The sequence below is a fragment of the Solea solea genome, chromosome 4 (genome assembly GCF_958295425.1).
Source record: "Solea solea chromosome 4, fSolSol10.1, whole genome shotgun sequence".
NCBI lineage: Eukaryota > Metazoa > Chordata > Actinopteri > Pleuronectiformes > Soleidae > Solea > Solea solea.
The window spans coordinates 2885103-2904149 of NC_081137.1; the positions used below are offsets into that span (position 1 = coordinate 2885103).

General features: G+C 41.2%; 3 protein-coding genes across 4 annotated transcripts; 1 reads left to right on the forward strand and 2 right to left on the reverse strand.

Annotated features, from left to right (window-relative positions):
• Nucleotides 1-5284: 5284 nt before the first annotated feature.
• LOC131458475 (ATP-sensitive inward rectifier potassium channel 1-like) lies at nt 5285-8961 on the forward strand. The gene is made up of 2 exons (XM_058627602.1): nt 5285-5719; nt 7348-8961. The coding sequence occupies exons 1-2, from the start codon at nt 5703-5705 to the stop codon at nt 8465-8467; spliced, it is 1137 nt and encodes a 378-aa protein (XP_058483585.1). The 5' UTR covers nt 5285-5702; the 3' UTR covers nt 8468-8961.
• A 1013-nt stretch (nt 8962-9974) lies between these two features.
• On the reverse strand, nt 9975-15845 carry foxred1 (FAD-dependent oxidoreductase domain containing 1). The gene is made up of 11 exons (XM_058628190.1): nt 15494-15845; nt 14841-15061; nt 14274-14384; nt 13804-13922; nt 13618-13712; nt 13386-13487; nt 12864-12940; nt 12064-12224; nt 10978-11107; nt 10796-10900; nt 9975-10585 (listed from the first exon to the last, which is right to left on the reverse strand). Exons 1-11 carry the CDS (start codon nt 15648-15650, stop codon nt 10331-10333), a joined length of 1533 nt encoding a protein of 510 aa, XP_058484173.1. The 5' UTR covers nt 15651-15845; the 3' UTR covers nt 9975-10330.
• A 1205-nt stretch (nt 15846-17050) lies between these two features.
• LOC131458875 (protein HEXIM1-like) lies at nt 17051-18910 on the reverse strand. 2 transcript variants are annotated; one of them, XM_058628193.1, is made up of 3 exons: nt 18772-18910; nt 18138-18215; nt 17051-18027 (listed from the first exon to the last, which is right to left on the reverse strand). In XM_058628193.1, the coding sequence occupies exons 2-3, from the start codon at nt 18162-18164 to the stop codon at nt 17515-17517; spliced, it is 540 nt and encodes a 179-aa protein (XP_058484176.1). In that variant the 5' UTR covers nt 18165-18215; nt 18772-18910; the 3' UTR covers nt 17051-17514. The 2 variants fall into 2 exon arrangements, with proteins under 2 accessions (XP_058484176.1, XP_058484175.1); XM_058628192.1 differs by having other exon boundaries at nt 17051-18215.
• Nucleotides 18911-19047: the final 137 nt, after the last annotated feature.

Sequence of the window (19047 nt, forward strand, 5' to 3'; positions counted from 1 at the left end):
ATGGGACAGATTTTCAATCAAGAAGCAAATTTTCACCTCAACGTTTCTCAGGCTAATTTAGCAGCTATTTTACACTTTCTGCCAACATGGCGTTGTTTTGGCTCCAAGTGTATGATGTCACTTACCACATCTCTAAATTGGTAAATTGGTCCTGATTATAAAAGTGGCTACAGGTTTTCTGCCACAAATGGGCAGATTTTCAAAATAAGTCTGTTTTCACATCGGTCAAGAAGCTATTTTACACTTCCTGCCAACATGGTGTTTTGGCTCCAAGTGTTGCGTGATGGGATTGTATGATGTCAATTACGACATCTCTAAACCCCCAAAATACAAAAATCATCAGCTGAATTTTGAGATTCTCTGAATTGCTTTATTTCACTGGAGCCTCATTTTACTTGCTGTTTTCCTGATAACTTAATGAATAATTTCCTAAAGAATGACCTGTGGTTGCCCAAATTGGTCCTAATTATAATAGGAAAGGAGTGGCCACGGGGTTCATTTACGTTTTCCTGGGGACTGTAGCAGATGGTTTCTCAGCAGCTCTTTTAAACTTCCTGCCAAAATGGCGTTGTTTTGGTTCCTTGTGTTGCATGACGACATTTGTAAAATTCTCAAATGATCTCCTCGGCTCAGAGTTGAACTCTAGCTTTACAATTACTCCACGTCCTGCAAGCTTACTCGTCACGTTTCTTTAGTAAAAACACTTCAACGTAAAGACATTTGCTGATCCTACAGCTGTCAACGTATCTTCAGATTTAGTTCAGAGCTTTTCAGTGAAAGATCCAGACCTGAGACACTCCGTTTCAACTTTCAAGACATGGATTCTTGACATTTCCCACATGGGAAAGACCAAAAACACATCACATTCAAATAAGACGGCGAGGAATAAATCAAATGCATCGATGGTAAACCTGCCCATTATTTCTTTTTTGTCACATAAGGGATATTGTAAAAGTGAATTTAGGGGCTGAATATCACGTTGGTTCAGATTTACAGAGGCAATAACTGACATCTGGGGAATAAGAATAAAAGCACTTCTAATGGCAGCAGGTGTGTGACGGGTTATGAAAGTGGTCCAGCTGGGAGAGAAAATCACAACCATTCACAGGCTCCATGTGTGTTTGATTTCATAATAAAACACTGTATATAGTGTGTTAAATGTAAATTATATACATCCCGGGCACTTCCTGTGGCCCAGCGTTCTCCAAGAAGCAGCTGAGGGGGAGAAATTTAAATATTTATATGAAGTGCATTAGGCCAGGCTCAGCTTCCCTGCATGTGGTTGAGGCGCTGGTAAACCATAATGTGATGAGCATTTTTGCTCGAATGAGACGCTGTCTGAGCGTTTACCGAAACAAGGAGCGACAACCGCCGTGTTTCTGTCTCTGTGTGTTTAGTATTCAACAGAGACATCATTTCAACCACCACGTTGTTCTGGGAGGTTGTGCAACGATTTCAAAATATCAGAAATCACCTCACCGCAGTTTCTCACATCTGGGATTTTGTCGCGGACGAAGCACTGAAAGCAAACACAGCTGCTGCGCTCGCTCCCTTCCATCCATCATCCCCGGGAAACTTTAAAGCTCCGTGTTTTCAGCTCTCGCAGCGGTGTTGGCTGCGGAGACGGCAGCTGGTTTGAAAATGGAAACGTGTCAGGAAATGTTGGATGAAATGCCGCAATGTTCTGTACAAAAATGTCCTCGTTCCCAGAGGATGAAAAAGTTCTGCTTTTCATGAAATGAATCCATTTAACTGTAGAATAGAATAAAGAACGTGAATGTTTTGTTGAGCCAAAAGAAATATTTCTGGGATAGACTATAAACCTTTAACCAGCAAGCTAACAAATAGTTAGCTATCTCTATTAGCCAAAGGTTGGCTTGAAGTTAGCCAAAGTGACACGACATTTATTTACTAAATGTTGTTGTTGGGAACATGTCAAAGCCCAAGACGTCCATTGGGACAATGGCCTCAACCAAACAGGCAGTCGGCTATTTTGAATTTGGTGTCACTTTTGGCAATTTGCACACTTCGTAAATGAACTAACTAGTCTGAGCACTTTTATCATACTAACATATAAATAAAGGTCATTATTATTATTATTAGCAGTAGTATCATTATTATGCACTGATTTATTTAAAATGTTTAATCAACAGTCTATGCTACTGCATGTATAAATGACATTGTTGTACTACCAGTACTATTTTTCAATATTTTCTGTTTTTATGCTTTGTTTTTAAATGTGCTCTATAAATGAATGTGAGTTGAGTTGAGTACAAACATGTCATAACTGATTCAGAACGGTCCTGTCTAAACCTATCACTTGATACAACTGTTATACGTCTATTTTGGAACTTTCACCACAACCTGTCTAGGCAGATGCTACTCATGAGTTTTTTCTCTCCACTGATGCCTAGTGTTTGCTCATTGTGTGAATTGTTGAGTTTCTCTTCTCTCTATAATATGGTAAAGATTTCTGTCTTACTATATACAACCTTGAGATGTTGTGATTTGGTGCCATACACAAAATATCACTCAATCGCTGGTTGTGCTCCCTCTGGGATAATAAAGAGAACTTTGGAGTTCTCTTGTTACTTCCATGCCTCTCGTCACTCTTCATCCATGTCACCTGAGCTTGTGTCTCCACCCACTCACACACCTGTTCCCCGTCTCCTTAACGATCCCGGCTTCTACTAAAGCAGCCGCTCCACTGAGCTCCAGCTCCCGCTCATGTTCACACGTGTTTCTCCTGTTTTCCTGGCTGACCATCTGTTCCACTTGATTAGATCTATTGAACGTCCCCTCGCTGTATTCTCGCACACTGTTCTTTCTCCATTGATGCAAATAACAAATGAGACTTTAATGCAGGGGCCATTATTTTGTTCCACTCTGAAAGTGCTGTAATGCTGCTGCAGAGTCTGAAATCAGTGGGATTGTCCAGCTCTGGCCTGTACGTTCACCACGTCTCCATCACATAGAGTGTGATTGTTATCACAGCAGCGGCCCCTCGGCTCTCACAGATTAAGCACATTCTGCTGCTGTATCCTCTCATCTTTATCTGCCTCCTTTTACCCTCCTCAGCTGCTCCACACTCACTTCATTGTTATGCAGATGAAGCTCCAGTTAACTCTGGAACTCCACAAATCCAAATGGGATGAAATCCCTTTTAAAGAGGCGTCTCTGCCTCGCTGACGAAAATGTTCTTAAATTGAAGAATCTGATCGACTTCCTGCTCAAACATCCTCCAGAGAAACTGCTGCTGCTGCTGCTGCTGCTGCGTCATAATCATGTGTCAGAGGCTTATTTCACTGCTGCTGCTGCTGCTGCTGCTGCTTTTGACTGCCAGCATCACGAAACTGCAGAGCACGAGGGAAAAAAGTGGGAACATCAGAAGTTTGTAGGCTGAACCTTTTCAAACATAAGAAAGAGAGACTGCTGGAAAAACTGGGACAGTTTTGGGGGGAAGGAAAAAAACCATCTTTATTGCAATTTTAGTTGCTTATTTTCATGCTAATGACACTGAATCACAGCGACGCACTGATGCTCTCTAGTGGCGGGGCGAGCTGTTGCAGTTTATTTTAAAATATCATTGATGGTGTTTGTTTGGGCAGCCCGTGGCCAAGCGGAAAGAGAACAGAGATGGGTTTTTTTGTTTTTTTTAATCAAGCAAACATAACACATAAACAAAAAATACTGCATTTAAATTATTGTGCAGGTTAAAGCATATTGAAGTACTATAGTATGTATATTATGTCACTTTACATGCTATTGTTTGATTATTACCAGCTATATATCAACAGTAAATAGTTTTGTGAGGCTGTCATTAACTATTATTATTTGTAGTCGTAGTATAATCAACACAATCCATGGGATACAGTAATACTGCAGTAGTTTGAATGTTTTATCGCTCCTATAGCGTCAGCAGTGCACTGTTGTACTCAGTGGGTTTTCATTCTGCAGCTCCACCTGCGGGTTTAACTGAGAAACTGCTCAATCATCAGATTCCAAACACACAAAACTGTCCATGATGATACAAATATAATTTCTCTCCAATAAAATATAATACTTGTCAGTGACATATAGCCTACATTTATATACACCCTCACACTTAATAGCAATTTAAAATAAATTAAAAAACAAACAAACGACAGTATGGCTGTTTTTAACTGCTGCTAAATATTTGACTTTAGGGACAAATAAGCTCATCTTTTAGAAGATCCACCAGAGGAAGCTCACGTACCACTGGTGGTACACGGACCACAGTTTGAGAAACAAGGAACTAACCCATGTAGCTGAACTTTAGCCCCTTTGGGGATTAACAAAGGACTTCTTATGTTTATTAACTGGTACAGCGATCATTGCAGTGCACTTCCCAGTTAGTGAGTTAAATGTGAGTTTAAATTCACACTTCAGTGTGAGTTCACACTTCAAGATGAACGTACTCTGAACACGTGTCCAGAGAAAAGCAAAAAGTGATGTCCAACTGACGTCTGAACGTTACTCTGATCCTTTTATGTATAAATTAGACCATGCAGTGTGTGTGTGTGTGCGTATAGATTAGCCTGCTAGTTTGTGCTAAACCCGAGCTACGACGCTAACATTAACCCCATTCTGACTTTGGAGGCAAATTAAACCCTCTGTTATCCCCTAAAGCCACGGTTCTCAAACTGTGGCACGTGTCCCACCTGTGGTAAGCGAGCTTCCTCTGGTGGTACTTGGAGGAAATTAATTTCATCAGATCGCACATTAATAACCTTTAATTCCTTCTTAGCTGAAGAGTCTGAGGTTTGACTGGTAATAAGCAGCTTGTCTGTTGAGTTTAAAGCTACCAATGTAACACAATCATCACATGGAACCTCTATGAGATAGTACGGTCCTACCGTCTATCTATTAATCTACCTACATTCCTATCATCATAAAATGTAAAAGAGAAAGAGAAAAGTTCATTGAATTTGGATATTAACACATTCTTTTCAGTTGTGGGCTTGATGTTACATGTGTTAAAGACTTGGTAGACTGTAGGATCCATGCAGGTTAATCAAGAACAAAGTGTTCAACAATTCAATTCCAGTTGCTACTGGTTTATTGACTTTTGGAGAACAGGAGACGAGGTCGTCTGTCCTGCAGCCGGCTAAACGCCGCAAAGACGCTCTTGGTCTCCATAGCTCTTCATTTTGATGCAAATGTGTGAGGCAGCCTTGCAGGTTGGACGTGGGTCGAGGTGGTGTTGGTGGTGGTGGTGGGGGGGGATGGGTACCAGGGGGAAATGCAGTTGAGGGATCTCTTTGTGAGGCCTGACGCAAATCTCCAATGTTCTCAGGGTGGAAAACAAAAACAGCATGGGTGCCTCCTCTGGCCCATGCACATTAGGCCCCTTCAATAGATGCACCTTCTGCCACACAAAAGCTCTGAGGGCTTTCTCGGCAAACTGTGCCTCTGGAACATTCCCGTCAGAGGAGCTTCAGCCATCATGAAGCAAGTGCTGGTGAAGTTACTGCTTTTACTCAAGAGATTTGCCCCGTCAGTCGAAGACAACTGACGTCCACTGGTGCTTTTTTTTCCTGTGTCTGTATGGAGTCAGTGTACATGGTGGCATGTGGCTGGGATTAGGGAATTTCACTGTGGATTAAAATCTTTTCCAACGCCTCCTGGCCACTCGCTGAAAGAAGGAGTGAGAAGTTGCAGGAGAGAACCGTGAGCAGTCCATGGTCTCAGTTAGCAGGTACGTTCACTTTCTCTCCAAACACAAACTTTTTCTCTTTGTTTTTTGCAGAAGTGACACGATAAAAGTTTTTATTCTTGGTCTTTATGTGAAGTTTTAAAGACATGTTTCCATTGACTTCTACAGCAGCTGAATCGAGGGCCCATTTCCTTTTTTTTTTTTTACGATTTAGCGATAAATAAAGTTATTGTAAAGAGTTTTCTCTCGAAGAATGCACCATAGTCACTTTTAATCGCAGAATGGAACAAAAATACAAATAATCCATACTGTAATTGTACTATAAACGTGTTATTAAAGCTTAATAAGTAAAGTCATTCTGAAATAGCTGATTCTTACAGCTCCCAGTGGGGTGGCCTAAATGTGTACATTATGTACTTAATGAGGATTTTAAATAATGCATTTCATGTGTCACATGTACATAAAAACAGATTATCAGTAAGAATATTTGATTTATTGAAGTGTATACATGTGCTAGAAATTTCTGTTCAGTTTATAAGAAAAAACAAGTTTCTGTTGCTGTTGTATAAGCTTCAAAGCGGACCACGTGGTGCTTTTACTATCCTCAAACAAAGAAAACATTTCGACCGGCCTCATATCTGTCATAAACAAACAAAACTGTGGTGATGAACAGGGGGAAAAAACAAACAAACAAACTACTGTGGTTGTAATTTCACAGCTCATTTCATGCTCTGTGTTCTTATTTGTGGGACACGTTCGACCCGTTAGTTGCTTGGACTAACGTTTGCCCCCGAGTTGTGACGACAAACAACAAACAAACAAGCAAAAACAACAGAAACATTGTGGGACTAAAGCACGGATTATGCAAGAAAACGTTCAAACAGTGTTTCCTTTATGGCCGCTCGGGATCCAAGCTCCAATTCTTCAGGGGAAAAAAACACGGTTGTAGTTTGAAAAAAAAGAAGTAAAAAGCAGATATCTCAGGCAATAATAATTAGATATTTACACATGGAGAGGAGTATTTGTTTTTGTGTAGTTTTTAGTGATAAAGGAGACATTTCTTAAGAGAAGATAATTCTTCATCACTCCCACATTGGGGACACTAACAATGTGGTTCAAATTTAGTGTGAAGTTGCGTGTTACTTGTGCAACACAGGGGCGTAAGGAGCAAAGAGGGCAGTTGCTTGGGGGCCCCCCTGAGTGCAGCTGAGATATACCCAAAAAATTTACTTTTAGTTATATATTGTTCTTGTAAATCTGTTTTAATAGCCTATTAAACAGGAATGAATTTTACAATGCAATTTATTTGTTTATAAACCAATAAATCAAACTTTATTTACTGTAATGCAACTCAAAGTGCTTCACAGGATCCAAACATAATCAATGAAAGCAAACCACCGATAAATGGCTGTTACTGTGTCTGTGACTGTTAAATGTTCTTACGCTTCAGGGAGACCAATAAAGAAGTAGGTCGAGTATCGCAAGTCCCTTTAGCTTGGGGTGCCCAAAGTCCCTTAAAACAGCCCCGATGCTATAAGAAGAAAAAGGCAAGGAAAGTCTATTTATACAGTATAGCACATTTCAACAACAAGGCACTTGAAAGTGCTTTACAATAAAAAGAGAGAGAGGAATACAGCAGCAGATCTAACTCTCACGTTTGCTCCCTCCAGCTCCAGGATGCTCCGGCTGCTCCAGGGACACCGAAGTTGCAAAACCCGTCTGGTCACCAAAGACGGGCACTGCAACATCGAGTTTGGCAACATCGAATACAGCAACCATTTCGCCTACCTGGTGGACTTCTGGACCACCTTTGTGGAGATCCGCTGGCGCTTTGTTTTCCTCCTCTTTGTGGCTTCGTTCACGGGCAGCTGGTTCATTTTCAGCCTGTTGTGGTACTGGATCGCAAAGAGCAACGGGGATCTGAGTGGACAGAACCGCACAGATGGACATGTCCAGTGTATAGACAACGTTAACGGCCTCACGACGGCTTTCCTCTACTCTTTAGAGACCCAAACCACCATTGGGTACGGCGGTAGGGCGCTGACAGGACACTGTGCCGGCACGGTGGCTCTCATCATCCTCCAGTCGCTAATCGGCGTCTTCATCAACTGCTTCATGTGTGGCGTCGTCTTGGCAAAGATCTCCTCGCCCAAAAAAAGGGCAAAGACTGTCCCCTTCAGCGACACAGCCGTCGTCTGCTTGAAGAAGGGCAGTCTGTGTCTCCTGATCCGAGTGGCCAACCTTCGCAAGACCTTGCTAATCGGCAGCCAGATCTACGGCAAGCTGATCAGGACAACGACCACACCGGATGGAGAGACCATCATTCTGGACCAGGTGGACGTCGACTTTATGGTCGACGCTGGCAAGGACAACTTGTTTTTCGTGTGCCCTCTGACGCTCTACCACGTGATTAACAAATCAAGCCCCTTCTACGAACTGTCAGCCGACACGCTCCCCCAGCAGGACTTTGAGTTGGTGGTCTTTTTGGACAGTACGGCCGAGTCCACCAGTTCGTCCTGTCAAGTCCGTACTTCGTACATCCCACAGGAGATTCTATGGGGCTACAGTTTTCTGCCCATCATCTCCCGCACCAAGACGGGAAAGTACCGCGTGGATTTCTCAAACTTTTCCAGAAGTGTGCCGGTGACCACGCCGCACTGTGTCCACTGCTTCGAGACGGACGCAGACCAGCGAAACCACAACGGCCACAACCAGCAGAAGACTGGCATCGACAATCTGGGCTTTCAGGCGATTGACGTTCATGACTTTGTGGACATCACCAAAATGTGAACGCATGGAGATAAGATTCTAATCATGGTGTCATATCAGTGTCTTGTTGAAAGCCAATCATATCATTTAAAGGTACTGTAGGCGGTATCGCTACATAACTGTCGGCTGGTGAACCTTTTCATACATTCACACTCAAACATTACCTGGTTTTACTTGATTTATTACAGGATTGGGAGATGGCCACATGTGAAGACATCCACCATGTACACAATAGTACGTCCAAAAACCAGATGCCTCTCATGGCATTTAACTCCACCCTTGTTAAATGAGATTTTCCCCCAACTGACTGTGACTCCCAATTTGCCTAATCCCCAAATCTGCATGTCTTGGACTGTGGGGGGAAAACGGAGAACCCGGATGAATGGATGGATGATTGTGGCATCCAGTGGTTAAAATGTGGTACTACAACTACAACAGTATTGCACAAACACAAAAATTGTAGCCTTTCACCAATCACAGAGTGGGTGCTCGTGTTCGCTATGACACTACTATTACTATGTGGAAAAAATGCTATTTCGAGCACGGGCAACAAGTTGCGAAAGAGTCTAAAAGAGACTCAAGAGGTTGTTTTGTTGATGAAATGGGTCAATCCATGCTTAACTGATGTTTATGGCAGCCCATGGCCAAGTGGAAGGGTCGCTGGTTTAAATCCCAGGACAGGTTTTTGTTTACTATTTTTAAGGACTCGCCAAACGTGAAACTGTTAGAAGGCCCGATCACAACCAAAGGTGCTATAGTTCTAATTCTTCTTTAACAACCTGTGGATGAAACTCAACAATCTCCCATTTTTCTCCCTGCAATCCCGTCGACTGCAGCTTTATTTTGAATACAAATCAGACTTGAGTCAGTCTGCGTGTGCACACTGGAGAGGAATCATCTCGATTTCTCCCGGTGGACTTTTACCATTTACTCGAGTCAAACAATAAAGGCGCTCAAAGCTGTTAAAACCGTCGGGATGAAACACTTTGAGAGACGAGCGCGAGCTAAGCTGCTCGTTTCAATCAAAACATCTCTGGGACTTTGTGCCGGTGGATGTGTGGACGCTGGAGGAAGAGGGATTGAAGTTGCCAACACTGGAAGGCACAGTGTGTAACGCTGCAGAAGATTAGAGACTTGAGCCTTTTATAATGAAAAACTGTCGACTACAAAGCCTGAGTGGGGACAAAATATAGGACAGGCCTTTTGAGTTCTCTCATTATTCTTACTAATTTGCTAAAAAATAAAAAAAAACACCTTGTTTCTTTTCCTCTTTTGTCACGTCGACACGTCTCGTGTGCCTCGGTTATTAGGAAACTGTGAATGTGATTATTTGAACTCTACAATGTGTAGATCATAACGTGCAACTCAGGGAAAATAACACCTTTAGTTTGGAATAAACTTTTCTTCTTCCAACATGAATTGGCTTCCTGTAATTCCTTTGCACATTGATAATGTATTTTATTATGTGTATATGTTTATATACCTTCTCCTAATTAATACACATGCACAAGTGCAAAAAATAACAGCCTCATTTTAAAAAGTGTCTTTATTAACAGACTCTTCCCTCTGCTGAGACATTATTTTAACCATCCACAACTAAACATGACACAGTAAAAGCTTATGTAAGGAAGTATACCATGACTTACCATAGTTTATATAATGTATTATATACATAAACATCAGAAAACATATGTATTGTTGAGGCTCAGTAGAAATCAGGATTTTGTTTGATTATATAAAAGTATCATCATCACATAACACTTTTAAAATCAAAAAATACTGAAGTCTTTAAGTTATAAACCCATAAAAGAAAAATCCTCTTTGCAATTTTCACAGTTTTTTTTGGAATTATTATTATTATTATTATTATTATTATTTTAGAAACTACACAATGTTTCTTTCCAGCATCGGCTCCTGGTTCAGAAGCCGCCTGAAGTCGAATCTGCTCAGGTCCAGCGTTTGAAAGTTCCCGTCCAGGATGAGCTCGGCCACGGCGCGGCCCACGGCGGGAGAATGCTGCAGGCCGTGGCCGCTGAAGCCGGTGGCAAAGTACATGTTGGGGATGAGAGGGTGAAGCCCAATGATGCCGTTCTGGTCGAAGGTGTTGTAGTCGTAGAAACCTGCCCACGCGCTGGTCACCTGACGACAGGAATGAGACGGTGTCTTAAAGCAGGTGATGCTAAAGAAAACATTGATATTTCACCTGTGTGTGTGTGTGTGTGTGTGGTAGATGAGCAACACTGACACGGACATTCATTTTCTAATCTTAACTCAGACTTTGGTCTTCAAATCTGCAGCTCCTGACAGATTAAATACTACAAGTGAGGAGGGAAGTGTCTCCACCCTCACCTTAAGTTTCTCAAAGGCAGGAATCCGATGAGCCAAGTTGGGCCAAATCTTTTCCATAAAAAACTCATGATCCACCTCCAGATTCCCAGTGTCCGGCTCGTTCTCCTGAGGACAAAAACACACACCAGAAATCACATCTTCTATCAAATGACTGAAATAATCAACGAGACAAATGAACAAACCTCTTCTGGTGAAGCTCCAGTGATGTAGTTTCCTCCCAGTCCCTCTCTTCTGAAATAAACTCCAGAGTAATCGACGAGGAACGGCGTGTCCAGACCTGGACCGTCAGGACAGTGGAACACGTACACAAACCTGGAAATCACAACACATTTTTAATATATATATATATTTATTTATTTTTTACAGTGTAATATTCTCACAATCCTGAGTAAATGCTCTTTTCCTGTTTTCCAGCTCCTGATAAAAACATTTCCTGATTTAATTTTCTCCTGGCACGAAATACAGTTTGATTTTGAGTGTCGTTTTCACAAGAAAAACATACAAAAATATCTCTATTTTGGTCCACAATTTCATTATGTGGTTTTGTTTTATCTTTAATAAATAACAGTAGAGGCCTTAAGTTTGGATATCGCACTTGGTCGTTTTATTTTGTCATAATTAGGTAAAAAATATCAACCAAATATCAATAATTAATGGACTCATCACACTAACTCTTTTTGGTGATTAATTTATCTGTTTGAGTGTTTGTTTATTTGAAGAAAAAACAAGTGAACACGTTCAGTTTTATGGTTTCTTTACACCATTTAACTAAAGAAACCACTAAAAATGAATGTGCAGGGAAAATGCAGCAATGTTTAAGCATTTTCTGATGTTTTATAGACAATCAAGAAGAATAAAATCAAAATAATTGGTGCAGTCCTGTGTTAAATTACATTTTATTTATTTGAAAAGTTAATAAATACTTATATTTATACTTAATCCTGCACAAACCACGTGGAGTCAAAGACTGTAGAAGTCGGTCCTGATGTTTTTGGACAGTGAGGTGTTTGTTGACATTTCCTTTTCTCCATCAGTGAATTTTCAGTGAAGTCAAAGTGTGATTTACTGGTGTGTTTGAGAAGTTTCTGGTTTAGTTTGGATTATTTTCACACAGTGGAAGTTTAAAGCTGACAGTCGGGAGACTGTAAGACGTCCAAACAGACTGTGAATGCAGTGCCGTGTATGCAGGAAAGGAAGCAGACATTTAATGACACATGAGTTTTTAAGAAAAGAGGGAAAAATCCGCTCCCTCTCAGTCAATCTTCTACCTTTTCCGAGGCTCGACGGGCAGAGAGATTCCTTCGAAGGTGTTTTTGGCGCCGGAGCCGACTCGCAGTATCTGTGCCAGTTTACTTGAAAAGGCTCCTGCTGCATTCACCACAATGGCACATTCCACCGGCTGGTACTCCAGGCTGTTTGGCATCTGCACCTGCTCCACACAATCCACAACTCCTCATGTAACACAGGCAGGTCAAAGTTCACGGAGCTTTTTTTGTTTTTGAATGAGGTACTAGAAAACTAGAAACCCACAGAACCACACTTAAAAATTCACTTTGACATGAAAGAAGCAATTAAAAGATGCAAATTCAATGTCTTTTAAATGAAGAAAACAGCACAGTATGATCAAAATGTGCCGACATAAACAAATATATCAACCAATTGATGGATTTTCAAAATTTTTTGCCAATTAATTTATCTGTTTATCAACTAAATGATATTGTATGTTAATCAACTCATCTGAAAAACAAGAGAATTGTCAGTTGTTTTTCAGCCTTTATAAGCTGATCTATTGATTCATTTATTGAAAAACAATATCCACTGACCCACTTTCTTATTATTGCAAACTCATGTTTACATGTTTTTATTATTTCTATATTGTATTTTGTGGAAATTAACCATTAAATAATAAATCATTGGATAACCAGAATCACAATAACCACATGATATGAGGATAGAGGATGTCACTGATTGTGCAGACTGTCAACAACAGATCTGTCAATCAACAATATGAGTTACAGCACGGTCTTATTGTTATTGACTTATAAAAAAGTCTCACAGTCTCACTGACCTTCACAGATTTAATTCTTCTTATGTCCAAACTTTCGCCCTCAGTCGTCATCGCCCTGTTCACCGAGTACTTAAAATCTGTGGACGGGGGAGAAAGAAGTCACCGCACAGCAGCAGATCAGAGCTGATCTATATCTTCAGTTTATCTATATCTATATTAATATCTATATCGACAGATCTTCAGTGGCTGACGTCATGCAACCACGACGACGCCATTTTGGCAGGAAACCGGCGGTAGGGGGCACAATCGTTAAGTTAAGTTAGTTAAATTTCCCCTTAACTGCCGTCTTGGAAGGCTGCTAACTTCAGCGTTGTTACAGACTCCAACACTAAATAACTGAAATATCGTATTTATTTGACATGCTTTTATTGCGATGTGTACGTGACAGTAGCTCAGTGGTCGTCATTCAACTTGAAGGTTGTGGGTTTGATTCCCAATCTGTGTGGATTTGGCGGGCTTTCCCTGCCAAAATGGAGGCTGAGTCACGTGGCATTTGGAGCTCTATAAGCTCTATTTTCAAACCTGTGACCTCGCCACAGCACTGGACGACTCCCATTGACATGGCCTTCCTCCTGAAGGCGTTCAGCAGAGTCCAGGGGTCGAACCAGCCTTCGTTCTCCAGCCCTGGAGGGTGAGACGCGTGAAGATGACAGTGAGTGAAAGGCCCTAATCCTGATCACTCCCTCATGACGGATGTTAAAAGCAGGTCTGAACAGAGCCTAGAATCCATAAAAATCATAAAAGCAGCACTTACCATGCGAGGCAAGTACCACACCATCTGTGTTTATCCATGGAAATTTCTCTTTGAGTTGTGTGGGAGAGAGGAGTGAAACTTTGGCTCCAGCATCCCTAGAATGAGATCATGGATCAGTGATCGATATGTGACAGCATCTCCACTTTCTATAAAACACAGATCATCTGAGCAAACAGGGGCCAGCACCTCTGGGTGCTGTAGTTTTCCTCCATGATGTGGGCCACATTCTCACTGGCCAGGAAAAGGTATCCTGAATGGTTAAACTGCAGGTCTATGGGCTCTTCATCCAACACGCCGAGGTAATCCTGAGAGGAGACACGGAGAAAAGAGTGACCATCGCTGGACAATGGCTGGAATAAACTCTGTGCCCAAGACCTGGACAAGGACCAAGCACGAGACCTAGAATAGACCAGGACCAGGAATGAGAACTGGACCGAGACTAAGACTAAGCTACCATGAGAAATGCTGCTGGAAAAACTAGTAAAAGTAAAATACAAACATAATCATGTATACTCTTTAACAGCTTAAATGAGAAGCCTAACATCAGCTGACAGAGAAGCTTCTCCTGCTCACATATTGATGCAAACCCCTGTGTCACTGTTACGTGTAATGATTTGAGCGCCTGTCGTTCATTATGCGACGCCAGCGTGACCTACATTAATGTTCCTCATGAAATCCGCAGAGGCCAGGGAGAGGTGGATGTTCTCAGGCAGGGAGAACTGCTGCCGGATCCCCCCAGCAGAGAGCACCGTGGAGGCCTGAGCGTACTGCAGACAATGAAAAAAGATCCTGTTATAAGAGTTACGGTCGGCAGCGAGGTTTTGTAAAGAAAGCTGCAATCTGTGAACACTCGATTTGATTTCCTTGGATCAAAATATTGCTCACATAAAGAGTCAGAAAACTGTTTAATTTACGATCTCTTATGCTTGTTTCAGCATGACTCAGGGGAGAAACCATTAAATCCTTAAAGTAGATAAATATAAATAATATATAATAATAAACTGGCAGAACCAGGATCATTTTCCCCTCACACTTTCATTAACAAAGTTTGATATTTGCTTTGGCAGAGGATGACCTTCTATAATAATCAGAAGCACTGCAACAGAGTAGGGCATGGTGCATGGTGTTTGTATATGTGAATTATTATTATTATTACTGTTGGCAAATGTGAGTCTGTTTATTCAGGAAAATTGATTTATTTAGGGAAATAAACGGACGCTCACCGTTGTGTCCTTCTCCAACACAACCACTTTCAACGCTCCTCGCACCCTCTCCTTCTGCTTCAGCCAGTAGGCGATGGACCAGCCCACCACACCCCCACCCACGATCACAATGTCGGCCCTCTCCGGAGGAAGGCTCGGGTTGATCTCAATGGGACTCCAGCTGCTGCCCGGCATTGCATCGACAGCCTTCTGCCTCGCGGCTGCCAACTGGACCTCCAAATCTGACCGGGAAAAGTATGAATTTTGCACTCCTGTATCAATTCTATCAAGATGTTGACACACACATGGCAACTCCAGACATTTCCCGAATCTTTAGTTACCACCCTCCAATACGGCATATATAGCCAGCAACACATTCGTAAATTAAATAGAAAACGTTTGAAATTGTTTGATGATTGAATAGTGTCGTAACTTGTGAGGAGTACCCCCAAGTAGCACTAAACTTTACTTTACAGATGAACAAATTAAATGAATGTTGGATGATTTGCATGCCGAATTGTAGAGAGGCTTCTAAAACGTAAGTAGAGAGTTTCAGCAGTGACATAAAGTTTGATTTATTGGCGGATAAACAAGTCTTTGAATGGGTGTGGATATTTTGGAATGTAAAGTTGCATGGATGAGCATATGCCACATGTCACCGGATGTTCCCCCACCTTTGAAGAAGTCATTCCGCACAGGTGTGCCCGTGCTCAGGCTTTGACGCGACGGTAAGTGTCCGTGTACCCACGTTTGCTGTTCTGTCACCAGCCTGGACGTCAGTAATCCGTGAGCCGCCCTCGCCTTCACGTGCAGCCGTCGCCACGTTAGCATCACTGGAGACTTACTAGCCAGCCAGCGAGCTAGCGCATACGCTAGCTATTCGGCTAATCGAACAGAACCAGGAAAACACTGTGTGAACCAGATCGACAACGGTATCCTCAAAGACACAAGAATGTCCTATTTTAAATGGGATAGTGCATATTCCAGTGTAATCTGACACTAAGGTTAAAAAAAAACAAACAAAAACCTAGATTACACACCGGATAGACAGTGGTGTCTTTCAAAATTAAAGCACAGGTGTTAAAATGGCTCCGAACAAAACTTTTCGTCTGTTTAGTACAATTTAGTGATGTACCTGACATATTTTCACTGTTGATAATCGGATTATTTTTTATTTAATGTGTTCAAATATGGAGTGAAGGTTTTAAAAAGTACAGTGTGTGAAATTTAGGAACATTTATTGGTAAAGTTGCATTTTGAAACTTCAAAGTGTGTTAGAGACCTAATGTAGCCTTCAGTTAGCATCAAACTCAAATGATGTCTTGTTTTTCTGTCCATGTTGGCTACTGTAAATACACGGTGGTCCGAAATGACAGCCTTCTTCGAGCTGACCCTACTCTGTAATCATTTTTGGTAATGAACAATTACAAATAACAGATTGTACAGTTATTAAAAATAATATGAAAAATATAAATATTTTATTGTCAATTTCTGCCTAATTTAAGTAATTCCACATATATTTTACACACTGGACCTTAAAGTTTGGGTACATGAGATACCTTTGCATAGTCATTTGTGTTTTTTATTTTTTATTCAACACACTGCCTGATTGGTAAGGCAGATGAGAGAACTGTACAATTTATGCATTGTTTAGATTTTAACAAATGGGAAAATATGTAAACCAAAGGCCCAGTTGGAAAAACACATTTTGATTATTATATATCTTAAAAATCCTTCTTTAATCTTTTGCACATTCAAGTGTTATATATATTTATATACATATACAGTATATATGTAAATTGCATATACCTGTACCCTGAACAGGTGAAAAATTCACTGATGTATGCCATGTTTTCATGAACGTTTCTTTATTTTGAAAAATGCCAACGGAAGCTTAGTCATGTTCCTGCAAACTTGACCCCCCCCCCCCCCCGTTTTCAGAAAAGGTGGTGGCTGGTCATGTGACCACAAAGGACCAATCAGGTGAAGGAGAATCCCAAACATTTAATTTCCAGCCCACTCTGTTAATTCCAAAATAAAAGAAACTCTTATATCACTATGTTGAGAATGAGGAAAATAATAATTGATTAAAAACGATTTGTTTGTTTTAAATCATCATATACGCCAGTTTGGCTTTATATATAACTGATATATAATTATTTTCGACAGGTAAAAGTTTTGATGACTCCAGTAATGATGGGAAACCACAAATATTAGAGAGTACAACTTAGGACCATTTAAAGCAGAGCTTAACATTCTTTTTATTTGAATCATTATCTTAACACAAAACTGAAATATACATGTGTAGAACTTCTGGGAACGGAGTTAATGGCCTTTAGAAAAATTGTGTTATGATTTTGGTGGTGATCTGGACACAGATCTGGATTCACATCTGGCATTTCCTGTTTCCTGTCCTCCTCATGCCCCCAAGTGGTCGCCTCACCCCACGGAACACTTACACACTCGACATACATGTTAATAGCCTTTAGAAGAATTGTTATGATTTGGTGGTGATCTGGACACTGATCTAGATTCAGTATTGTTTTAAAGCGATTGTTGACCTTGTGAGGTAGAGGAGTGTAGCTTTGTTGATGGGTTCTGATGTTCTGTTTGTTTTTTAATTTAAAAAAAATGAAGCAGCAATGACTTAAGCCATGTCCCTGTTCCACTGGTGCCGCTTTTTTCTCTTTCTTCTCTAGCTCTCCGAGTTGGACCAGGAAGCTGTCCACAGTCCAACCCCGGCTACCACAGTGCTCCTCAGCAGCTTGTTCTCCTCTTCCATGTGGGATTTGCACCTCTCGAGCTCCAGGTACTCCTGCACCAGCTTGTTCTTGGACATATTGAGCAGCTTCTCCACATGGAACGTCTCCAGCTCTTCACAGAAGTTTCTCTGGAGAAACTCCTCCCTGGTTTCAATGCTGAAGTCTAACTCCTCCTCCTCATGCTCATCCATCAGGTACCGTGTGGTGTTGTGAGGAGCCATTGGGTACCGTTGGGTGAACATCTCCTCTCGTAGCCAGGTATCTCTGTCCCCCTGTCTTTCATTGTGGACTCTAAAGTCTTCGTAGGAATGTTTATCTAAAGGCTCACTGATTTTGTGCCTCCCTGTCGTGGCCTTGAGACAACTTCTCTTGTTGATTGGACTCTTGTTGGAGTCATTGTCGGTGGGAAAACCCTCATCTGGTGGTCCGTCTGCACGGTTTTCCCCCTGTGGGATAAGATTAGCATTAGCCTCTGTCTGAACATTATCACTCAAGTGAGGCTGAGCTAAATTTGGGAGGTTGTTGCTGCCAGCTAAGACAGTTAAAACCTCCCTACCGTTCTCTGCCGGCTGCTGCAGCTCATGCCCTGATCTGGTGTTGGATTGGAGTGGCTTCAGATTCTCTTGGCTGTCACCTGAAGACATGGAGGAGACGGAAAACATTATTAATGATTAAAGAATGATTTTGCCCAGTTTTTGCAGTTTTTTTGTACAAATGTCCGCATTATTGGCATAAACCATAAAGAAACAAAGACGGAGATGCTGAGTTTTAAATTTTGTTTGTAAATCCATAAAGATTAGGATATAAGGCATTATTTTCCCCAGTTTGGATCATTAATAAATCCCTGTATCAGACTTAAAATTGATGCATTGTGATGCTCCCACAAAATATAGCCAATTATTTAAGAAGGGAAGCCATTTTGTGTTTTGTTTTGACACCACAGAATTCCACAAACGTGAAATATTACAGCACAGCTGTACATGATCAGTTAAGGGAGATTGTAAATCAACAAATTTTGACTTAAAAACAAATGTGTTGCATAAATAACAAGATGTTTAGGAAAGAAGCAAAAGAAGCAGGATGATGATGCAGTATCACCCTCTAGTGGCCTGGAAATGAATCACCCAATCTCTCCACCATAAAAACACTGAATGAAGTGTTATTGTTTTAGTCATAAAATGTTACATTACCTGCCATGTTGGTCTGTTTCCTCTGTCTGTAGCTTCTGCTACGCTGGTGATGAAGTCATTTGTTATACTGAACACAAAACCCAAGGATTGAATTTTCTGTGAATGTGTTTTTGTTTCTTCTTCTTTGGTGTGTCAGTGAGCTATAGGATGACGTTAAAGAACTTTGACGCCTTTGAATCATCATAGTCTGACACTTAAGTGTAAAAAAGGAATTCTTGTTAATCAACACTCGGTTTTAACGCAATATTTCAGACTCTTAATAGCCTGATATCCATT